Genomic DNA, 22,922 nt, shown 5'->3' with positions numbered 1-22,922 from the left:
GGTGGATAATGAGCAACCATTTGAAAGAACTGAATTTGGAGTATTCTTGCAACATCTTGGGATATATCACAGACGCATCACTCCCCAGTGACCACAGGCAAACGGAAATGCAGAAAGCTTTATGAGAACTCTAAACATAGCCATGAGAATTGCAGTGCATGAGGGGTCCAACCCTGGGACTGCCCCTAAAAAATTTCTTGCAAAAATTCAAGGGCACTCTGCACTGGACCACGAAATGCTCCTCATGAATGATGATGACGAAAGGACATCGGAAGGATAACATTCCTGCCCAACCGGAGTGGTCACCGCCTGATTATGCCCAGCCAGGTTGCAGGACTGGAGGAAGAAGAACAATGACAATGCTAGCAGGTGGTGTTGAGCACATGTGGAAGATGTCGTTCCTGGGGATGTGGTACTCCTGAAGGAACGCCATCCAGGTTGGAAATTCTGTACTCGGTATGAAGCTAGGATGTGGAAGTTTGACATCAGTGGAAAGCACAATGGTGACAACTGAACATGGATATGAAACAGTAATGAGGAATGTGTTGTGGTTCAAAAAAGTAACTGATTCCTCTAGTGAGAGTGTGGCAGAAGGGAGTGACTTGGATGAAGGTGGTGGCACTCATGATGCTGACACAAGTGGCCCACCTCCCCAAAGAAGTGATCCTGGGGTGGGTCCCAAAGGACCTAGCGGCCGGCCATCACATGAACATAGTGATGGGTCCCACTGTAACGAGTCACAAAGCCAGTGGCCAAGGATATAAATAAATGGGAATAAGATTGATTGGGGTCTTTCCCACTTGACATACATCCCTGCCCAGTGCCACGCATCTCTCTTTAGAATAACGCATTTCCAGTAATTTTTCCGCTTTACCGGAGATTGTCACGCAAAAGAACTGTGTCCTAAAGTGCGTCAGTTCTGGTTCATAACATTGCTGGGATGGAAGGCATAAAAGCTGAGCTCCGAGTGCCCTTTTTCAAAAGCCACAAGATGGCACTAGTCTACAAAGGGAGGTATAGGATTCTCAATATATTACGAGTGGAATTATCCTGCTATCACAGTAAGCCAAATGAGCTTTAGAGATTTCAAAACCAAACACAAAACCACACACCCGCCTAATTAATGTAAAAAAGTAGTATCAAATAGATGTGGACGTCCAGCCACAAAACGAAGCTTCTAAATGCATCCCAAAAACGTGGTCAGTCTAAATTGCAGTAAAAGAGAGGCCTAATTGGACAGCTGTCCTGAGAGCTCTCTGCTCGGCCCCTCTCATTTCTTGACGTCAGCCACGGGTCCCATGTGGCAGAGAGCCTGCACAGACTCTGCCAATTGATCAGATCTGTACATGTCATTAATTTGTTTGATTGCCAGGAAGGCGCAGGCGGGCTAAGGTAGGGAATCTCTGTTTAATTTACTGTTTCTCTGCAGCCTCTCTCGACAACAGGTGTCCAATCTAGGCGGTGCCATTCTACTACTAATGTTGGGTGACATACTGTTCGCGAGAAAGAGTCACTCATTGTCGTTGAAAGTCGCTCATTACACTGAAATTATGAAAATGTCGCAAATAAACAATCTGAAACCTTGGCAGCTACGGGCATATACTGGTGCGCAGTGTGTTCTGATTTTAGTGGTTGGGGCTGGGGGCCACGCACAGACCAAAAAAAGAAGAGTCCAATATGGCCTGTTGGTGCAACATCCTGTCCTCCATCAGCTGCAAACAGATCATTTTACCTTACAGGGCTCTTAGGGAAGACCATGATGGTGTTTGACTGTGCTCACTTTGACCACACGGGGTCAGTCCTACTTCGCTCTAAAAAGCTGTAGCCCCTTTCTCCTCCCATATTCGCATGCAGAACGGAGGGGACAACAACCCATTCTGTCCGAGAAAATGAAGCCAGTCACAATCAGGTCGGTAACTCATGCACCCCACGTGAGCCGGTGGAAACGTCAAACTACTATTGGAGGACGGCTAGTGCAGGAACGCATTGGGATTCTGCAGCCAATAAAAACTTCGGCATTATTGTGCTGCGCATTAAGACTGGCTAGAGTAATGCCAATCTTAGATCGCACTACACCGTACTAGTCCCGCCTACTACCAAACTAAACACACACGTTCAGCTGTAGGACCTGTTATTCGACCCGGAAGTGCTGAATATATTGACAAATGACATCCGTAAAAAAAGAGCGACAACGGACAGCACTATTAGGCTGAAATCACGTTCGTCCCATGTGAGTAGTGGACAGGTGGTCACCGAGAGTGACTGTAGATTAAAAGACAATAGTGGCTGACTGCACATAAGGGGGCAACTGAACAGATGAAAACCAGAGGTCGGATGACAGATACTTTGAAGGTGAGCACCGTTACAGATAGTGGCAATATACTACATTTGAGCATAGATATAGAGACAGGACTACGAGCACCAAGCCTTGGAGTATGTCAGGCAGGCCAGACAGCAGATGCTTGTGTTAGTGTAGTGTTCTTCTAGAGATATGCTAGTTATCTCTTGAAAATGTTATAGTTACTGTGTTGATTGTACTGCTTCTTGGGGATGTTTTACTACTGTTTGCCCAGTACTGGCGGCAACCTTGTTGAGCATTGATTACTGTAAGTGCTGATGTTGCAACTCTGCGTAACTACAGTGGGCGGCCGCGTACTGGGGTTTAGGACTGGTCGAGGGTCGACCTACCAACTTTGTTTTTCCATTCCTTTATCTCCGCTGTTGTAGATTCTCTTAATTTTCACTCTCCTTTTTTTATCTACACGCATATCCCCTTATTTGTTTTCATTTGCTACCTGTTTGTTCTAATCACATTCCCTTCTAGCTGCTGTTTTACACACATTGTTTACTTCCTCTCTCTTCTAATGTTTATTCTCCGATTCTGCCGTCTCGTACATTCTTTCATTGTATGCTTATCAATATTATTTCATTTGATTCCCGTTTCATCTAGTACTTTTGTTTTCTATTACTTCCCTCTCCAGAGCTCTCAAGTTTCCTACTCCGTGCTTGAGTAGCTTATCCAGTCCGCTTATTTCTTTGCATTCTGAGATAATTAAGTCTTTTTGATCCTATTACAAAGTTAGGATTACAAGTCCCAAAATTAAAACAAAAGGCTTGCACTGGGTTAGCTACGAATGCATAGACCTGTGCAACTCAAGAGCTATGCCTCTCGTACCTTCTTCCCTTCTATTCCTTTTACGGCGTGTCACCTTTCTTTCTCTTACATTCTCTTAACATCATTATGATCATGGAATATTACTATGTATTTTCCTCCTTTTTTATCTTTCATTTTGGCCACATATTTTTTTGCACTTCTCTCACGTTTAGTGCACCATTCTCCTCCGCCATGTGTTTTGTTTCTTTTCCACTCCTTATCTTTCATCTTTTACTGTCTTCTCAGTCTATTTAAATTTGCCTGTACTTTTAATATCTTATTCCCTCTCATTATTACTTTCTCTTATTTATTTCTATCACCATATAATTTCTTTGTATTGTCCCATATATTCTCCACTTTCAGTCAATTATGGAATTGTAAGCGCGCTACTCACCCGTGAGTGTCTCAAGGCGCTAGGCGGGGGGAGGGGGCAGCTCCGCTCAGTCAAAGAGCCAGATCTTGAGTGCCTTCCTGAAGATGTTCAGGGAGGGGTCGCTTCTGATGTCGATCTGGAACTCTTTCCAGGTCTTGGTTGCGATGTAGGAGAAGGCTCTTCCACCTGTTCTGGTTCTGCGGATGCGCTGGGTTTCGGCGAGTTCGGTTGATCAGAAGTTTCTCTTGGGTACAAGGAAGGAAATTCTTTCGTTGAGGTATTGGGGTCCTTTGTTGTGGAGGCATGCCCATAGTGCTTCAATTGAAGCCTATTTGGATGGGTTTAAGATCAAATGGGTTAGTAATAGTGCCCCTAAAAGTTCACTGTGTGTGAATAATATTTCCTGATGCAACTCTCGTCTAGAAGAGGCGCTATATCCAGTCTGTAGAAAATTCATACAAAACTGATTGTAATCTGCCCACTTTTCCTGTTTGATACCGGAGCCTAATAAAAATCGCACAAAAGAGGTGCAAATGCATTTTTGTGTTCCAAGTTTCAGAGTAACTTGTGTATTTCACATTAAACAAACTAACAAAGAACAACATACACCTTTCCTGTTGCAAAAAGGTATAAAATACGCTCTAAATATCCTGCAACTTTTTTTTCATCACCCACCATCATTTCAATGCAACTATTCTTGGTGTTTGATCCATGGCACATATTGCTATATCATTAATTATAAATGAATGTAAACTTAGTGAAAGCTTTGTTATGATACTAATCACTGGTGGAGTGTGTTAACTTTTTTTGTCTGCTGTGTCCATATTAAAGGCTGACAATGCATATTGGATTTCTTTGGGTTGGTTATTGAACGTTACTATTTAACATTTGTTTAGAAACTAGAGGCCCAATCCACAAAGATATTGCCAGCCGTAAATTTATGTTTACAGCTGAAAATACCTCCATCTGGGCCTGCCAGCAATTGACAAAACAATTTCTGGCATACGTAAATTGATTAACTACTGTGTATTTCTCTGGTATGAGTGTAAAGAAATCGCCGGTGGTATATCCCATGCAACGTGTTGTAATTCTGTCCACTCCATTTAACACTTATATTTGTGAATATTCACAAACTCCAATCTGACCACTTCCCACTCTGAAAATAGTATGAAATGTACTCTATACAGTCTGGTATAATTTTCAGATCACTCCAGACGTGTTAGAAATCCATGGGAGGCTTCCTCTGTGGGGAAACATATTTTCCCACGTACAAAAAAGGAAATATATATGTTCATTTACACAGCTGCCTCCATTTCCCATTTGCTATGTAGATTTATGCACTGGGAGAATAGGAGGAGGAGGTATATTACTGGGAATGTCACAAGACATTCCCAGTAATATACCTGAAAACTTGTGCTGAACTTCCTAGCCATTCTAGTGGATTTGTTTATAAATTGAAATAAACCTGCATTATTTCTATTCATGCGAAGATGAAAATCTTCACTCTTATTTGTAAAACAAAATTACTGTGAATTCGGTGCTAGATGTGTCAGTTTACTCGTTGGTAGGAGAAACATGTAATGCTAGTTTTGTAGTTTGTGCAAAAAAAAATTCCCCCAAATAAACTAAAAAGGACAGATTTTTTTTTATCCCTGAAAATGAACTATATTTTCAAACCTAGGAAGGGTCTTAACAAATGGGGTTCTGTTACTAGGATGCAAATGTCCACCTGGGAATTTTCAGCGACGGCTCGTGGAGGGAGTTACGGTGGGGCAGGAGGGTGGGGAGGGGGAGGGGCAGGGTGGAAGTTGCTAAAAACCGGCATATGGATAATTGCAGGTAAGTAAACAATTTAATTAATAAAACGAATTTCGTATCTCGCACTGCATTGCTGCAAGGCGCACTACGAAATTCGTTTTATTAATTAAATTGTTTACTTACCTGCAATTATCCATATGCCGGTTTTTAGCAACTTCCACCCTCCTGCCCCACCGTAACTCCCTCCACGAGCCGTCGCTGGGAATTTTACTGTGTAAACTGTAATACGCTTGAAACCTCTGTGTCGTTATGATGGTGTTCAATGCTGTATACTCAAAGTTAATAAAATGATTAAATGACTTGTGGATTTAAAGTCTTTCAAGTTTTTTCAAATACTTAGTTTCTATTTCATTTCTTTACAGAACACTTCCTAAATCCTGTGGATCACACTCTACCTCTACTCTTCAGCTGCAGAAATGAGTGGCTCCAAGCCTGATATCCTCTGGGCACCGCATCATGTGGACAGATTTGTTGTTTGTGATTCTGAGCTGAGCCTTTATCACATTGAGGCAGCTACAAGTTCCAATTCAGAACTAAAAGCAGGATCCCTTAGACTTTCTGAAGAAACAACAGCAACGCTGCTGGCAATAAATTCAGACACTCCTTACATGAAATGTGTGGCATGGTACCCAAAGTATGACCCAGAGTGCCTCTTGGCAGTTGGACAAGCAAATGGCAGAGTTGTTCTAACCAGCCTTGGCCAAGATCATAACTCTAAATGCAAAGACTTGATTGGGAAAGAGTTTGTTCCAAAGCATGCTCGACAATGTAATACCTTAGCATGGAATCCACTGGACAGCAATTGGCTTGCCGCAGGCCTTGATAAGCATCGAGCAGACTTTTCAGTTTTGATCTGGGATATCAGCAGCAAATATGTGCCTGATGCTGCTGTTCCTTTGGAGAAAGTGAGGCTTGCAGCTGGTGAGGCTGAAGCTGGGTTGGTTGTAACCAAACCCCTCTATGAACTAGGCCAGAATGATGCCTGTCTCTCTCTTTGCTGGCTTCCACGGGACCAAAAGTTACTTTTAGCTGGTATGCATCGAAATCTGGCAATATTTGACTTGAGAAATACAAGCCAAAAGATGTTTGTTAATACGAAAGCGGTTCAAGGCGTGACTGTGGACCCCTACTTCCATGATAGAGTTGCATCTTTCTTTGAAGGGCAGGTTGCAATATGGGACCTTCGAAAATTCGAAAAACCAGTTTTAACTTTGACAGAGCAACCTAAACCCTTAACCAAGGTGGCATGGTGTCCAACCAGAACTGGTCTGTTAGCTACCTTAACCAGGGACAGTAACATTATTCGACTGTATGATATGCAGCACACGCCGACTCCCATTGGAGATGAAACTGAGCCTACTATAATTGAAAGAAGTGTTCAGCCCTGTGAGAACTATATTGCTTCATTTGCATGGCATCCAACCAGCCAGAACAGAATGGTAGTTGTGACTCCTACAAGGTCCATGTCGGACTTCACTGTCTTTGAGAGGATTTCTCTTGCTTGGAGTCCCACTACGTCTTTGATGTGGGCATGTGGGAGGCATTTGTATGAGTGCACAGAAGAAGTGAAGACCGGCTCATTGGAAAAGGATATTGCTACCAAGATGCGCCTGCGTGCGCTTTCCAGGTATGGCCTGGACACTGAACAGGTCTGGAGAAATCACTTACTTGCTGGCTATGAAGATCTTCAGCTGAAGTCACTTTGGTATACACTTCACTATATCCTTTGCAATAGTATCAAGAGAGATACAATAATTTGAGTACAAACCTTGGTACTGGCACATTTGATGTTACTTGATGCTACCACGACAGGTAAGGGGCTTCTTGATAGTTACTTCCAGTGCACCAAAGGAATAATTTAGATATCCATATAAGTCGAGGCCCATGAACGCTGATTCAGCAACTGCGAGACTAATAAATGGCTGGGCCATGTATAGAATGTGGCCTGTGTCGTCAATACGCAGCTTCAGGATCTGAAAAAAATATTTATTTTGACCCTAAAGCTTTTATTTCTGTTACAAAAATAAAAACCACAAATGAGCCTTTTAGTTGACTACATTCGAAATTAAAGGTATATAAAAAACGAATGTATTTAGGTAGGCCACCATGTTTTGGTGGGTCATATAAAAATGATCTAGAATGAGAAGATAAAAATTGACCTAGATCTTAAAAGTGATTACTCTACGCATTAAATCCACATATGTCAACCCCCAAAATCAGATTGGGGTCTACTGATTTTCAAAGCTAGTCTCCCACCTCCTGAGTCCTGCATTCAAAAACCCGATTCCTCAGCCGGCTGCAACCGGAACTGGCCTGCAGGGGTCTTCAACCTTTTCACTCACAAGAGCTACTTATGTTCAGTGGAAGTCATCCCGAGCTGCTAATATTATTCGTGTTGCACGCATCAGATAAGAGTACATTAGTGGTCTCTCGTGCAAGGTTACCAGCCATGATCACCCCACTCCAGGATTGCCAAAGGTAATGTAAAAAAAGGCTTAGTCAATTTAGAATTCCTCCACAACAGTAATACAACACAGTTGGAATGCCTCTTGGCATCAAGGTAATATTATTAGTAATACGTCTCTCAAGGCTGCATGATTTATCATTTAAATATCCACATGAAAAAGATTTTGGAAATGGTGTGTTCTGAAAATGTGTGTATTTTCAGACTAAACACTAACTTTTAAATTTTGGTATACCTATATTAATTCAACAAACAAAAGCTTCTAATTTCGAAGACTGAGCTGCACACAGGAGAGCTACTCGCAGGTAGCTGGAGAGCTACCTGTAGCTCACAAGCTACTTGTTGGAGATGCCTGGTCTAGTGAGTCTCGTAGTATGCACTCCCAGTAACCTGCTCCTGCAGGCCAGAGCACAACAGTTTTGTCATGGATGCTCTGCCTGCGCTTTCTCCGTGTTCTTGACAGGGAAGAGGAAAAAGAACATGTATCTGCGTTTCTGATATCCAACCCTGCGGTGGCACACTAAGTCCCATACATGACAGTTGGCTTGATCCAGGCCTCGATAGAAGTTAATGGGAGAAAAACAATGTCCCCGTTTTTTTTTCTTCTAAAATCTCTATTTTTCCTCTATTTTTCCTCTTCTAAAATGTTGGCATGTATGTATGTAAATCTAACGAAACTGGCATACTCTCCTGTATTCTGAGTACACAGCATTTATTCAAGAGCTGCTTGTCTTACTCTGCATAGTGAATCGGACTAAAGTTACTTAAACTTGCTGTCTCAAACAGAGTAAATCGATAGCTAACTTGGAACCAGTGTCCTGTCACTGGAGAATATTTCTTACTGCATGTTACTTTTTCCATTGAGAGAGGAAGGTTTTACCACTATAACTGAATTGAGGTGGTAGACAAGTGGGTGATCATAATATGGATTGTTGAGGTCTATGGCTTTCACATTAAGCTGATACGGAATGGGTGACATTTTAGCTTTTGCAGTTGAGTATTGTGTAGGATTTTATAGGCAGTTCTTGAAAAGGTGGTTTATGGTTTTGTATTACAGATAGTAGGTACATATATATATATATATATATATATATATATATATATATATATATATATATATATATATATATATATATATATATATATATATATATATATTCTTGCCTTACTTATATTTACAAGATCTTGTGCTTCATTCCAGAAGCATTAAAAATCACATGCAATGTTAATGGTATCATATTGATTCAGTCACTGCATTTACTTATGCTTAATTTTGTGTAAGAGAGATGCAAACTTAAGAAACATAACATTGCTGCCGATTATTTGATCAGCACTTTACATACCTATTTTCTTATTGTATACATAAAACCTCATAGTTTAGTCTGTAGCCATCAATTTTTGTCAACATTTTATTATTCATATGTTTCTTAGCAAATGTTCTCGTAGCACACAAATCTATTTTCCCCTACTGCCAGGGTCTAAATAATTTGTATGTATCTACAATGAAGCTTCCACCCTCAAGCTGTTGGTGGTAGTTGAAGGAATAGTTGAAGCAGGCTGTTTAGTGTTATTGGGCAAAGACTCTATGTGGGCTTCTTACTAGTATATATGTTAATATATTGCTTTATAGGTTTCAGTAACATACCATTTGCTACGTTTCGCTACATTTGTCATCTTTCAGCATGAGATGGTTGTATTTCATAAATAGTTATAAATCTGCTAGTGCTATATGACCTGTTCCATGTTCTGTAGAGTACAGTGATAGCTTCGACTTATTTTGCTGTTGGCCAATTGCAAATGTGTACCTGTTTTGAGCTGATGCTGCTAGGCGAGGCCCATGAGGCTGCAGAAAATGTGTAGTTCTTAATACATCCTAATCAGTGAGGTTTTATACCACATAGAAGCCCTACCCATAATTTAAGAGGACTTTCAGATGTGATCCACTCCCTAAACAGAGCGGAACAATTTTATAATTTGGCTGTTTTAAATATAGTACGGTCTTTGATATGCCAGGGTGTCAATATATGTTGCATGTACTGGAAAAACGTGGGATTTGGTTAATTTTTGTGACTGGATTCAGCTACTATATAGTCAACGGCTAGGTTGAAGTCAGGACGAGTGATGTTAGAGAGCTGATGAAAAGCGGAGACGCCAAGGCGTCCCTCTAACGTCTCTGCTGTTTGTCTTGGTTGTGGAACCATTGGGCTGCTGAGTAAGATTAGCTTTGAGGAAGGGATGAATAGTAATGAAAAAGTTAAGATGTGCTTCCATGCAAACGGAAATTCGCTTGAGGGCTTAGTGTCATTCTGGAAGATGCTAACTCTCTCAATTATGGAAACAACAGCACTTGCAAAAATATTGTCCAAGGGATAAACCCCCCATTTAGTTTTGGTGACCTTGAGAGTGCAGAAATGTAGAAGCAAAGTTGAGAAAGCTGATGCCTGGCTTGCCTGACCTGGAAATATATCGTGTCACAGCTCCAGCATGCGTTTGGATGGTTAGACATTGAGGGTGATTGGGGTACAAAATGGAAGAAGATTGGAAATTAGAAGCCGATTTCCTGCATGTGGATCGAGCTGTTAAACTGTAGAAAGGTATTAGACCCAAACACTGGGGTTGATCCGTCCCAGGGGGTATTCCTGAGTACCCAGGCTGTGCTTACTGGAAGTAGTATCAAAGCTCAATAAGGGGATAAAGAAACATAAATGTAATATGCTTAGTACGATACTTGTCAGGAGAATAATAGTAATTCATTGGTGTATCAGCACATTATCCACAGTATTGGATCAAACTCCTTTGAAAGAGCCACTCATGATGGAAGGAAGCATACCCCATGATTATTCTTATGACCCCTGGAAAGTAGAGAATTTATAGGAGAGAATATTGAGAAACTTGATGAAAAGGCCCCGGTTTTGAAAGGAGATGGAGTTTGCTGCTGTTTATTCAAATGACCCAAGATATCAGTGGTGTGATGGATAGAAGGCAGATGCAGGACATATGCTCTAGTCTATACCATACTGACTCATCACATTTGAAGAAACACAAGAGAACATCAGAGTGTGACCTTGTCAGTTTGTCCTGTATGCACAGTTTTTAGACCTTTGGTAAATATAGACCCCATGAGCAACAGAGACCCGTACATGTATGCATCTACACAGGTTGTATCGCACCCCACCAAAATTGGTAAAAATGTACTTGAGAGGAGGTGGCTACATAACTTTGATGGGAAGGATTTGAGGCAGATTTCCTGCAGATGGATCGGTCTGTAAAATTGTAGTAAGTTATTAGATGGAAACACTGGGGGTGATAGATCCGTCCCAGGTGGTATTCCTGAGCACCCAGGCTGTGCTTACTAGGAGTAGTATCAAAGCTCAGTAAGGGGCTAAAGAAACATAAATTGAATATGCTTGAGACGATACTTGTGAGGAGAAAAATAGTAAATCACTGGTGCCCCATCACATTGTCCACGAATACAGATTTTGATCAGAGACATGCTTGAATGGGCAGATGCCGAGAGGAGCAGATGAACTGTAGTAGAAGAGATGAAAAACAGAAGGCCTTGCATAATGGGTGGCGATGAATGGCAAGCAGACGGAGTCCACAGGTAAAAGGCCGCTGTGAAATGGTGAATAAAGATCAAACTGCAACTAGGGAAAAAATAATATGCAATCATAAACCACGAATTGTAATAAATAAATTGCAATGGTGAAATTTTATAGTGAATTGTGACATAGGCCATATGGAATCTGAGAGTCAGAATAGTAAGTAGAAGGAATATATTATTGTGATGGGAGGCACTGTTGATGCATTTAGTAGAATATCTGAAAAGAGCGAGATTCCCGCCTGAACTGTTTGCTCCGTGCATCTGTCTGACTCGATTAACTTTGCCTTCTGTCTGATATCAATCAGTTTGTCGGATCCTTGCTCACAGGGCCAAGGGGTTGAGACCTTCTACTCAAGGCCCAACCTGCTACGCATCCTGAGCAAATGGACCAAGTATCCTTTCAGCACTTGACTCAGTCGTAGCATGGGTCGAGCCGTTCAAGGTGTCTCGAGGGTGGAGAGGGGAGGGATAGGCACATGGAAGTGTACTCAGGCTTACAACTCAAAATACGGTCAGCAGCACCAATAAATTATTGGCCAATCAAAACCTTGCTTTTATGAAAAAGAAATATTTATATACAAACACAAAGTAAAAGGACATTCACACACAGTATGCATAGTCCCTGAGGTCAGGGCTCTAGTTTTTTTAGGCGGGTCCCTGAGTTCCACCCCCTTCTCTCTAGCAGTAGTGGTTATTCCTCAATCAGTATGGGCGACATTCAGGTAAACCCCATGAGCAGTCCAAGTCTCAGGAGTTGCACTGTAACTCTTTAGTTCAAAAGTGTTAAAGCGCTAAATTGCAGGCAAGTTCCTCTGGGCCCGTAAATCAATGTTGCCCACACTGGCAGGATCTTCGAGTGCACCCCTTCGCTGCTACTGAAGCTGCAGTGGCAATCTCCGACAACTTTCTCACAGACAGCCCGGCAAGGACAGCTATTGGGTGTCCTTGAGTTACTCACACATGGTCCTGTGGAGGCAGCAGCTGAGGGGGTCCTCAATGTTCATACGTTTTTTCATTCTCCCCACTGGTTGGGTTGTGACTCTCCTGCTGCTGGCCCACAGTTGGTGCTTGTGTCGCTGCAATGGCCTCCTCCTCTCGATGATGATCTCGACCAGACCATGTTTCTTGACTGGTCTTAGTGGCCCCCTCTGACATATACGGTCGCTCTCCCTTCTCTGCACACAGGCTATGGCTCGATCCACACATAAGTACTCTTCTTTTGGCCACACCTGGCATATGGGGTCATGTTCACGGCTGCCTTACTCCGGCATGGGGGTGGTGGTCGCTGACGTTTCCCTGCATACGAGAACCTGATTGGTGCAGCAACCACATCCCCACACCTCAGTACTGGGATACAGTCAACATGACCCACTGGACCGTGCTCCCTTCAGCGCCCTTCCCTTCCTCCGTGGGCAGACTGGGCTTGGCAGACAGGAAGGCTCTTGTGCTCAAGACTCCAAAAGCAGGTGGACTTGAAGAGGCCTTGATCCCAAGTCCTGGTTACAGACAGAAGTCGTGCAGAGCTTCACCTCCTTGCACAGCCCAACTGACTTTTTGACAGTTGACAATTTTTAGGGCCTTTGCATATAGTCCATTTCCAGAACCAATTGTGAATTAGAGTCTGAGCCTTTAAAGTTTATGGTGGGTGTGTACGCTTCCTTCTGAAGTGCCCTCTCCACTACCCTGCTCTTCCTCCAGAAAACAGTCTGCCACAGCAGGAACAACTCTAAACCTGATAGCTCCTGAACCTTGGCCATGGGAGTGACTAGGGGTCCACACACTGGATGTTAGCCACAGTGATATGTGTATCACCGGATTTACACCCAAGGCCTCTGCACTACTCTTTATGATTCTCTTATCAGCCCCAACTCTCCTTCCTGAGATGTGCCTAGGCCCCTTCCTTGCAATCTCTCGCTGAATAAAAGGGCCATACTTGAAGAGGCTGGCTCTCCCTTCCTCCCAGTGTGTCCCAGCCTTACTCATAGGAATGCAGCAATTTACAAATCTGTACAGGAGGATTTCTCTACCTTTGCATGTTCCTCCAGTTAGCCCTCGGATTCCCAAAATGGAACTCAGAACCTTCCATGTATTTTGCCGTTGTCAGGCAGGCATACACCCAGCACGTGCATTTACATACACCCACTGGTCAATATTGCAGTATCCCTGCACTATGGCACACATACACCCAACACGTGCACTGACCTGCACTTCAGACAAAACCAATGTAGGCTATGGGTGAACTAAGCATTTCGCTGCAGAATTTAAAATGAGTGAGTTGGTACGACTCACTCCAGTGATAGAGTGGAACTTGTGCTGATCACTACGCAGTATGCTGCCACTACTCTGCTCATGCTGCTCAACTCTTGACAAAGACCGTAGCCTTTCCACCACTATGAAAATAGTACTTTGTGTTCCCCTCCCGGTCAAAAAAGACTTCAATCCATGAGACAGGCCTACGTAATGATGCACATGCATTATCTGTGTTCGCCCATTACAAAAATCACCATCCTGGATACAGACATCATTACAGTTGCGGCACTCGGGGCAGGCGTGCATACCCATCACCATGCGAGAAACTTTTCTGTCCCAACACAGTGAAAACAGAACAATACTACTTGTTTTATTTGTTGTTTGAAAACAAATAAAAGTTAACCCTTTTTTTATTTTTTTAGGTCGAAGGCCTAAAGGCCTGTGGCAGGAGATTTAATGACTCTTAGTAGCGCTGTAGGTGCCGCCTCCCTGCCCTGTCTCTCCTCCATTGGCTGGCTTCCTAAACAGAGGCCAGCCATTGGAGGAGAGAGCCGCCCCGCCAAACAAGCTCCGTCTTTTTCGGATTTGGGGGCGTAAGTTTTGCTGTTCTTTAGCTCGTGACGTCGTCCGTCCCTCAGGACAGCAAAACACGCCCCCGAATTCGAAAAATTCCGGAAGCTCGAGGCCGCCATTTTTTTCCCCGCATCAGCAGAGAAGGAGCGACTGTTTGCACTCCTCCGGACATGCCTGCCGAACAGAAGGTGTCTCCACAGCTGAGGAGAGGCGGGACCGGTCAAGGTTCACTGTCGGTGCCCTTCCGCTGCCTCAGACGCTTTGCCAGAGAAGCCCCGCTGAGGAGGGCTCCCACAAGATAAGAGCGGCACCGGGTCCTCTACTGCACACTGGGGCGCTCTGCTCACAATGACGACACGCTACGGCGCACATCAACAAAACACGGTCATAGATGGCATCTGAAAAGGTGGCAAGGGCCTAGAGGGGCGAAACTGTGCTCTTTGTCAGGAGGCCCTGCAACGCGGGGTCTCATTTCTTAATCTTTACAAGACATCTCTGCTCTGAATGCAAATTCAAACTGCCGATGCCCCGAACAGCAAAATCAAGAGCGGACAAGCCCGTCGCTCTGTCCTCCACGGTACATGGCTGTCCCGCCGAGCACAGCATCTGCTAAGGTAGCTCCGTGGGCTAATGCTTTGCTGAGGTTGGCTAGTGACGTCAAAAGACAGGCAAACGCGGCATTTCACTCTTCCGAGGCTGATAGAATGAGTCTGGGGTCGGTTAGTTCCCTCCCGTGCTTTGTTGCATGTGACCCCAGCGGTGCGGTTTACTCGTCTGTCCGATCACTGACATGGAAATAAAACAAGAAAAATAACTTGGCACCCCGCGAGTTCCGATTTCACCACACTCCACCTACCCATCATGTTTGTCAGCCCCTCCCCTGGCCTGCCAGGAAAGCCCTCCCCCCAGCAGCTGGGGCTCTCTTATCCAACATGGCGGCGCGGTTCCCAACTGGAACCCAATCTGTAGTGAGGCGGGGCTGGAAGAAAGGCGACCATATGGGCCCATTTATATCACTAGTCTGGGTGACAACTGCTGGGCCAGCACCTGGTACCGCCACGCCTGCCTCTGATGGTGCCCACCACTGGCTTCTGCCTTGTGTGAATAAAGAGCATTATTAGCCAGCCTGATGTATGAAGGATGAAAGGCTGAGTCTGTGCCGCAGGGATTTGAAATCTGACAAGCTGGTTAGGGTGAGATCTCTGAACCTGGCGCTCAGCTCAATGAGCTATGTCACAACAATCTCTGAGTGCTCTTATTCTGCGGGTGCCACACACATTTATATCAATTACAGGTGAGATGTATCACAGTTAGAGCGCGACAGGCGGCAGATGAGCAATCAGCTGTGCACCGGATGGACGCCGGCCCGTGGGGCCCACCTCCCCATGTTTGCCTCCGTGTCCCAGAAGAGACTCACTGAACCTTATGCATGGCCCGTGCACCAACCCCAGAGTAGAACTCGGGTTCACGATTAACAGCGGCGGGGGATACGCCAACATCTGCTAAGGTAGCTCCGTGGGCTAATGCTTTGCTGAGGTCGGCTAGTGACGTCAAGAGACAGGCAAACGCGGCATTTCTCTCTTCCGAGGCTGATTATTTTTCGTTGACGTCAAAAGACAGGCAAACGCGGCATTTCACTCTTCCGAGTCTGATAGAATGAGTCTGGAGTCGGTTAGTTCCCTCCCCTGCTTTGTTGCATGTGACCCCAGCGGTGCGGTTTACTCGTCTGTCCGATCACTGACATGGAAATAAAACAAGAAAAATAACCAGGCACCCCGCGAGTTCCGATTTCACCACACTCCACCTACCCATCATGTTTGTCAGCCCCTCCCCCGGCCTGCCAGGAAAGCCCTCCCCCTAGCAGCTGGGGCTCTCTTATCCAACATGGCGGCGCGGTTCCCAACTGGAACCCAATCTGTAGTGAGGCGGGGCTGGAAGAAAGGCGACCATATGGGCCCATTTATATCACTAGTCTGTGTGACAACTGCTGGGTCAGCACCTGGTACCGCCACGCCTGCCTCTGATGGTGCCCACCACTGGCTTCTGCCTTGTGTGAATAAAGAGCATTATTAGCCAGCCTGATGTATGAAGGATGAAAGGCTGAGTCAGTGCCGCAGGGATTTGAAATCTGACAAGCTGGTTAGGGTGAGATCTCTGAACCTGGCGCTCAGCTCAATGAGCTATGTCACAACAATCTCTGAGTGCTCTTATTCTGCGGGTGCCACACACATTTATATCAATTACAGGTGAGATGTATCACAGTTAGAGCGCGACAGGCGGCAGATGAGCAATCAGCTGTGCACCGGATGGAGCCGGCCCGTGGGGCCCACCTCCCCATGTTTGCCTCCGTGTCCCAGAAGAGACTCACTGAACCTTATGCATGGCCCGTGCACCAACCCCAGAGTAGAACTCGAGTTCACGATTAACAGTGGCGGGGCATACGCCAACATCTGCTAAGGTAACTCCGTGTGCTAATGCTTTGCTGAGGTCGGCTAGTGACGTCGAAAGGCAGGCAAACGCGGCATTTCACTCTTCCGAGGCTGATAGAATGAGTCTGGAGTCGATAAGTTCCCTCCCCTGCCTTGTTGCATGTGACCCCAGCGGTGCGGTTTACTCGTCTGTCCGATCACTGACATGGAAATAAAACAAGAAAAATAACCGGGCACCTCGCGAGTTCCGATTTCACCACACTCCACCTACCCATCATGTTTGTCAGCCCCTCCCCCGGCCTGCTGTAGGCACGACCACAGGCCTCGGCAACACCTTCTTTAGTGTAATCTACGTTACCGACCTTGCAAGCATGGGAGGCTGAGCAGCGCGCCCGGCATGGGACCCCTGCTAGAACCAGCGGGTCACAAACTCACCGCGGGAGTGGATGCCCAACTGCTGGCAGCTCAGACACTATAACTCGCGGAGCCCCCCAAACGCACACACGTGCATGTAAACGTATACCGACACGGAAATGCACAAACGCGGATCTGAATTATGTGCACAAGCACTAAACAGTTCTCCCTGGCACGGCCATGTCTGACACAGAGCCTATGCCCAGGGCACGCCGACTCTCGCCTGCTGCCCGGGCTGTTCTCGCGAGACGGCAAACTGCTACCAGTACCCAGAGGCACAACCAGTGGTAAACTCTACTGGGAGCACAGCCGAATCCATTGATGGAAAAGGTGCTGCTAAGCCAAGTTGCCAGGAACGGGTTAATTTGCCTATGCAACTAATTAAACAGGCTTCTGCAAACTAAACTGGAGAGGTCAGTGTTGTGGCGGTTTTCTAGGCACGTGGGCATCCACTTTTGGTGTTAACCATGCTTGTTTCTGGGCAGTGTTTTGTATTAACATGTTGTCCAGAGGCAGTGAAACAGCAGTCAGGCTCGGAGTTGTGGGATACCAACACGACTGCTGATCACTGCCCCTGGCACACAACAGCAACCGCTGCTTCAACCGACATCTTCCAGGAAAGCCCATGCAAATAAGCTGTGCAATATATACAAAAACACCCCGCGTGACATTAGCACAGCGTCCCCCTTTAACCCGAGCGGCTTTCACCAGTCCATAGCATGAACTACCTTGCACGCGATGCGTGTCCCTACAGTTCGCATTCCTGCTAGTTTCGGGCCAGCAGCAGAAGCGTTCAGCCTGAATCAGCATTCAGACCCGCTGTTGCTGTCTAGCGATGAAATCATCACTTTTCAGCATTTGCCATAACATCTCGGAGCCTAGAAGAAAGTAGTGCATGAGAACTGCACCCGGAGAGGTTCTCACGCCTGCAGGTTCAGCGTGCAGGCAAACATGCCGGTACAGGCCTGGGAGACTGACCCGAAGTGTATAAAGCTTATCACATCACCGGGCAGAGTAATGTTTCACCCTCTGAGAGCAGGCAGGCCCCGAATCCCAGTCAGTCCACAACTCTGCGGTGGCAGCGAGCAGTCCGGGTGTAGACTCCAGGCAAACACGTGCTCGGAGGGGGCACTGGCTGGCAGAGTGCCCTGTGACAGATCTGCGGTACTGGTGCCTGCCTGGCAGCACTCTATGCTCGCCCCGGTTCATCTGTACGGCCAGGTACCTACCGTAATCTCCCTAGTTCGACATGCTGGGGTACAACGACTCACCACCCACAGCTCAGCCTGCGCCCAGGAAAATACTCAAAGAGAAATCGGAGGAAAATTTGAACATTCTCCCTGTGGCCCTGCTTCAACCTTCACTCCAGCAGCGCACACCGCGAAGCTTTTCAGAAACACTGGCTAACCATATAAAGCAGCGCTCTTTCGACGTTTTTTTGTGTATGGAATAGCATCGGTGCCGCGTCAAACCATATTTGTAAACTTTAAAAACACACACAAACTTGGGAATTCAGTTTGCGTCAACCGTTCCTCTTCTAAAGTCAATTAGAGAGGAAATGCACACACGCATGCGCGAATCTCGCCGGCAAGATGTCACCACCGCCTGATCATGCATTCCCAGTGAAGAATGAGAACAGTCCATGTTAAAGCAGTGTCTCAGCTGGGTACCGTTCTATGCAGTTCAAGCAGACGCATTGTGAATATTGGGTCGTGTTCTTGGATTGCTCCAGTAATCTTCCTAGGGTTTACATTTCAGAAATGCACATACTGATGTGCAGTTCAGTTCAACACTCAGGTTTGATCTCCTTTTATGTGGTTATATGTCGCTATATCGCGACTCACTGTCTCGGAGGCACTACATTATGTCTGGTTGGGAGACCCCAGATTCCCATTTTTTACAATGTTATTTAGACTGCTCTCATCTTTTTTTAATACCGTGTTTTCGATATACACTTTCACAAACAGTGCCTCCTCTATAGTGACCCATGGCACCGTGAGCAGATCCTATGCAGGTGGGTGAGTGCCATGTGCATTTTGTAATGCAGCTGTACCCGATCCATTCAGGTCTAGGACCCCAGAAGCCTGTCGGCAGCTGATCGATACAACTGGAGTGTTCAGATCACAGGTTGGTTGGTTGCTCAGCCCAGATCAACAACTGTCCCTCAAGTAACCGAGTGCCCTGTTGAGATCCGGCCGTGGCTCAAATGCGAAGGCTCTCTATGGGCAGCCGATAATGATAGCTGGTGTTCCAATAACCAATACCCAGTACCACACATACCAGAGGGAGTAAACGAATATACACATACTGCTAGGCGCTGCTCATCCCTTGGATGGGCCCCTGATCATCAATGCCCGCTGAGGTAGTTGCAGATGACTATTTATTTTAGAGATAACATTGTTGGTTTCATTGCATTACTCTTATCTGACCTCAGCAAGCCAGCATACACATCGAGATGCAATCTGTAATACACATATACAAGCATTCCCTTGCAGGCCGGAAGGAAGGCTCTTGGGACCCCGGGCCCCCTGCTGGAGGCAGCTCTCCCTCCAATGGCCTTTGACAAGCCCCAACTCTTGGGAAGTGTCCACTCCCTGGGTGAGATCTAGGCCCGAGCAGACAGTCCCTACAGGCTAGCGCCTAAGAATATAAGAACAGTAAGTAACACCTTACCATCATGGGGGTTCATAGGAAATTCTCAGACAAAAGGGCCTGACATGCTGTGCTTCGAGGGCCTCCAGCATGGATGTAATTTGCGTCTGTGTGTGGCTCTGTCTGTGTGTGGCTCTGTCTGTGTGTGGCTCTGTCTGTGTGTGGCTCTGTCTGTATGGCTCTGTCTGTGTGGCTCTCTGTGTGTGGATGTGTGTGTGTGTGTGTGTCTCTGTGTGGATAGATTTTTGGTAGGTGGCTCTGTGTGGATGGCTCTGTCTGTGTGAGGGTGGCTGTGTAGGTGGCTCTATGTGAATGACTCTGTGTGGGTGGCTCTTTATGTGTGTGTGGGTGGCTTTGTGCGTGTGGCTCTGTGTGGGTGTAAATGCAATAGGTCATGCATTTGCGAGCGATTAAGCTATTGGCATTGTAAATGACAATGCCATTTATTTAACAATTAAACTATTGGCATTGTAAATGACAATGCCATTTATTTATGATTAAAAAAAATCATGAGCAATGCCAATAGCTCTATCTTTAATAATGCAGTGACCATTGCATTGTAAATGCTTGTTTTTTTTTCCTATGGCTGTTTTCACAGAAGGCCAGTTTGGGCCTTCACCCATACAGACTCTTGGTAGTACACCTCTCCGTTTATGTGATAGGATGTTCTACCTCTGACATAATTAGAACATTTCATGTTATCAGAGTGCCATCTATGGTGGCAGTGATTTGTGGACTAGGCAAAATGTAGGTATTGGGCATAGTACTGGTGGCCATCCAATCTAGGCTCCTGCCCAACTTCCAAAGAAACGGTTTGCAACCTCTGTTTCTACATGGACAATCAACTGTCCATGAAAAGCCAAATAAATCATGCTATCAGCACCTGTTTTGGTGTAATGCGCAGTTTGCTGAAGGTTTTTAAATGGATTCCCATTGAGGCGCGGAAACCATTAATCCAGGGATTAATCATAAACAGGATTAATCATAAACAGAATGTATTACGATAATGCCCTACTGCTCCCAATAAATGAAAACCTTCTAAACAGACTTCAAGTCCTGCATAACACCTCTGCTAGATTAGTCCTAGATCTTCCCTACAGATCATCTGCTCCCTGCTTAAGAGCTCTACACTGGCTTCCAGTGTAAAAACAAATTCTTTTCAAAATCCTTTGCTTGACACATAAGCATATATATGGTAATGGCCCTGAATACTTGTCACAAAAACTACGTTGGTACAAGCCACGTAGAATGCTTAAATCCAGCAATGATGTACTGCTCACTCCTCTCAGAATCCGCACCGCTAGAAAAGGCGGTCGATCCTTCTCCTTCCTTGCTCCGGCACCCTGGAATAAAATGCCCTTATATCTGCGTTCTACCCCCGACCATAGCTGCTTCCGCAAGAAGTTATAGACTTGGCTATTTGATAACAAGCCAGCATCTCTTTCTCAGGGCCGTCTGCAAGCGCCATGAGACTTTTGTAGTGATGTGTGTGTTATACAAATGCCCCTGACTTGACTTGACTTGAAGTAAGCTGTGAAAGCTGGGCATAATGAAATATGGCCATATAGTCATAATTCAGTACATTCTCTTTTGGTTACAATGTGCTAACTAGGCATCGTGGTAATAGTCAGTTATGTTTCATGTTCGAACTAGGATTAATGACTTTGATCATGATATAGTAATAGAGCTCTCTAGTTACTTGGCCTAACTGCATTTGGTGTTTCATGTTAACTGGATCTGATGGTTATTGGTCAGGGCATGGGTACTCATAAACATTTTCCCAGGGGCTGAACAGTTTGGTGTTTGGTGTGACGGAAGACCGCACTAATGCCAGTGCGGTGGGAGCATAAAGTGAGTGTAGGGGAAGCAAAGCATGTACATCTAGTGGTTGAACTCAATTGCACAAGGTGAAACCAGAAAACTTGGGATGAATCCCGGCTTCCCCACTTGACCAAATTGTGTGATCCAGGGCAATTATTTTATTTCAATTTCCCTCCTATTTCTTCATTATCACATATAAGAGGACCTCAAAATATGACTTCAGGATGCGTGGTATACAAAACCTTGGAGGGTGGGAAGCATGAACCCTTCTAAATTCATGTTTGAAAACCATCACTTTAAAAAAAATGATATGGAATGCACTGCTATAATCTGATTTACTAAGCTGAAATGGTTCTACAGGTTAATGAAACAGTCTTTTCAAAATTCAAAAGTGTATCATATTTTCACAAGTTTGCTGTCTTTAAAAATGAAGGCTCTTCTAAAGTTAAGGGTCTAGTTACTTCCTATCTTTGACTGCAATTAACCTTTAAATTTGTGCTTGTAATTTGTTTAACATTTTTTTTATGTTGGTGCTAAGTCGAGGAAACAGCAGCCCAGTGCTGCTGTGACCCAGGTGGCCGCATATAAAGGTCAGGAGGGCCGCATGTGGCCACTGGGCCGTACTTTGAGTTTCACTGGGTCAGGGTGTTACAAGTATGCACAACAGAAAGTGGCTGCGGCATGGCAGCTTGATAGTAAGGACAAGTCGTAGTGTAAATTGGGTATAATGGTTACTGGCCATGATGTGTTTCATTGACATTATAAAAACAGGGCATGATGGGTAATTTGGTATCAAAGGTTGCAGGAGACCGGGACCAAGGTGCAATTTCAAACTGACCAAACTTCTGGCAAACTGAACCAAAATCATCAACAGTTCACTTCTACAAGGTTGTATCCCTGACTCCCTAAAGGTGGGGCAGGTGTCTCCCATCCTTAAGAAACCCACAGCTGACCCCACAGACCTAAACAACTACCGCCCAATCTCCAATATTCCAACCTTGGCCAAACTTCTGGTAAATTTGTTCAACACCAACTGACAAAACATATTGATCACTTCAACCTTCTAAACAAACACCAATCCGGCTTCCGTGCAAACTACAGCACGGAATCAGCCATGACACACATCATTGATGATGCACTACAAATACTTGATCAAAACGAAGCTTGCCTTCTTTTCCTACTAGACCTCTCCTCAGCGTTCGATACGGTCAAACACGAGCACGTGATAGATCTGTTGAAACATAGAATGGGTCTATCAGGATCAGTGCTCAAGTGGTTTACCTCTTTTCTGCAAAACCGGACTCAAAAATTAAAGGTCAACAGCACCCTGTCCAAACCCGTTCCAGTTACGCTAGGAGTCCCACAAGGTT

The 22,922-nt window shown here is 45.2% G+C and overlaps 1 protein-coding gene across 2 annotated transcripts in view; it reads left to right on the top strand.

Moving 5' to 3' along the window:
* The first annotated feature begins 2,173 nt into the window (after window positions 1–2,173).
* Window positions 2,174–22,922, top strand: part of MIOS (meiosis regulator for oocyte development) — a 188,328-nt gene continuing 167,579 nt past the window's right edge. Inside the window, exons 1-2 of one of the 2 annotated variants that reach the window (XM_086941922.1) lie at window positions 2,174–2,352; window positions 5,708–7,064. In XM_086941922.1, the coding sequence (XP_086798048.1) occupies window positions 5,762–7,064 (1,303 nt within the window). In that variant the 5' untranslated portion in view covers window positions 2,174–2,352; window positions 5,708–5,761. Of the gene's footprint in view, window positions 2,353–2,464; window positions 2,607–5,707; window positions 7,065–22,922 lie in introns of those variants that run through there. The other variant, XM_086941923.1, reaches the window with a different exon arrangement.

This window comes from Lissotriton vulgaris, chromosome 10 (assembly GCF_964263255.1).
Source record: "Lissotriton vulgaris chromosome 10, aLisVul1.2, whole genome shotgun sequence".
NCBI classification, from domain to species: Eukaryota; Metazoa; Chordata; class Amphibia; order Caudata; family Salamandridae; genus Lissotriton; species Lissotriton vulgaris.
This window is presented reverse-complemented; position numbering and strand designations above follow the sequence as displayed.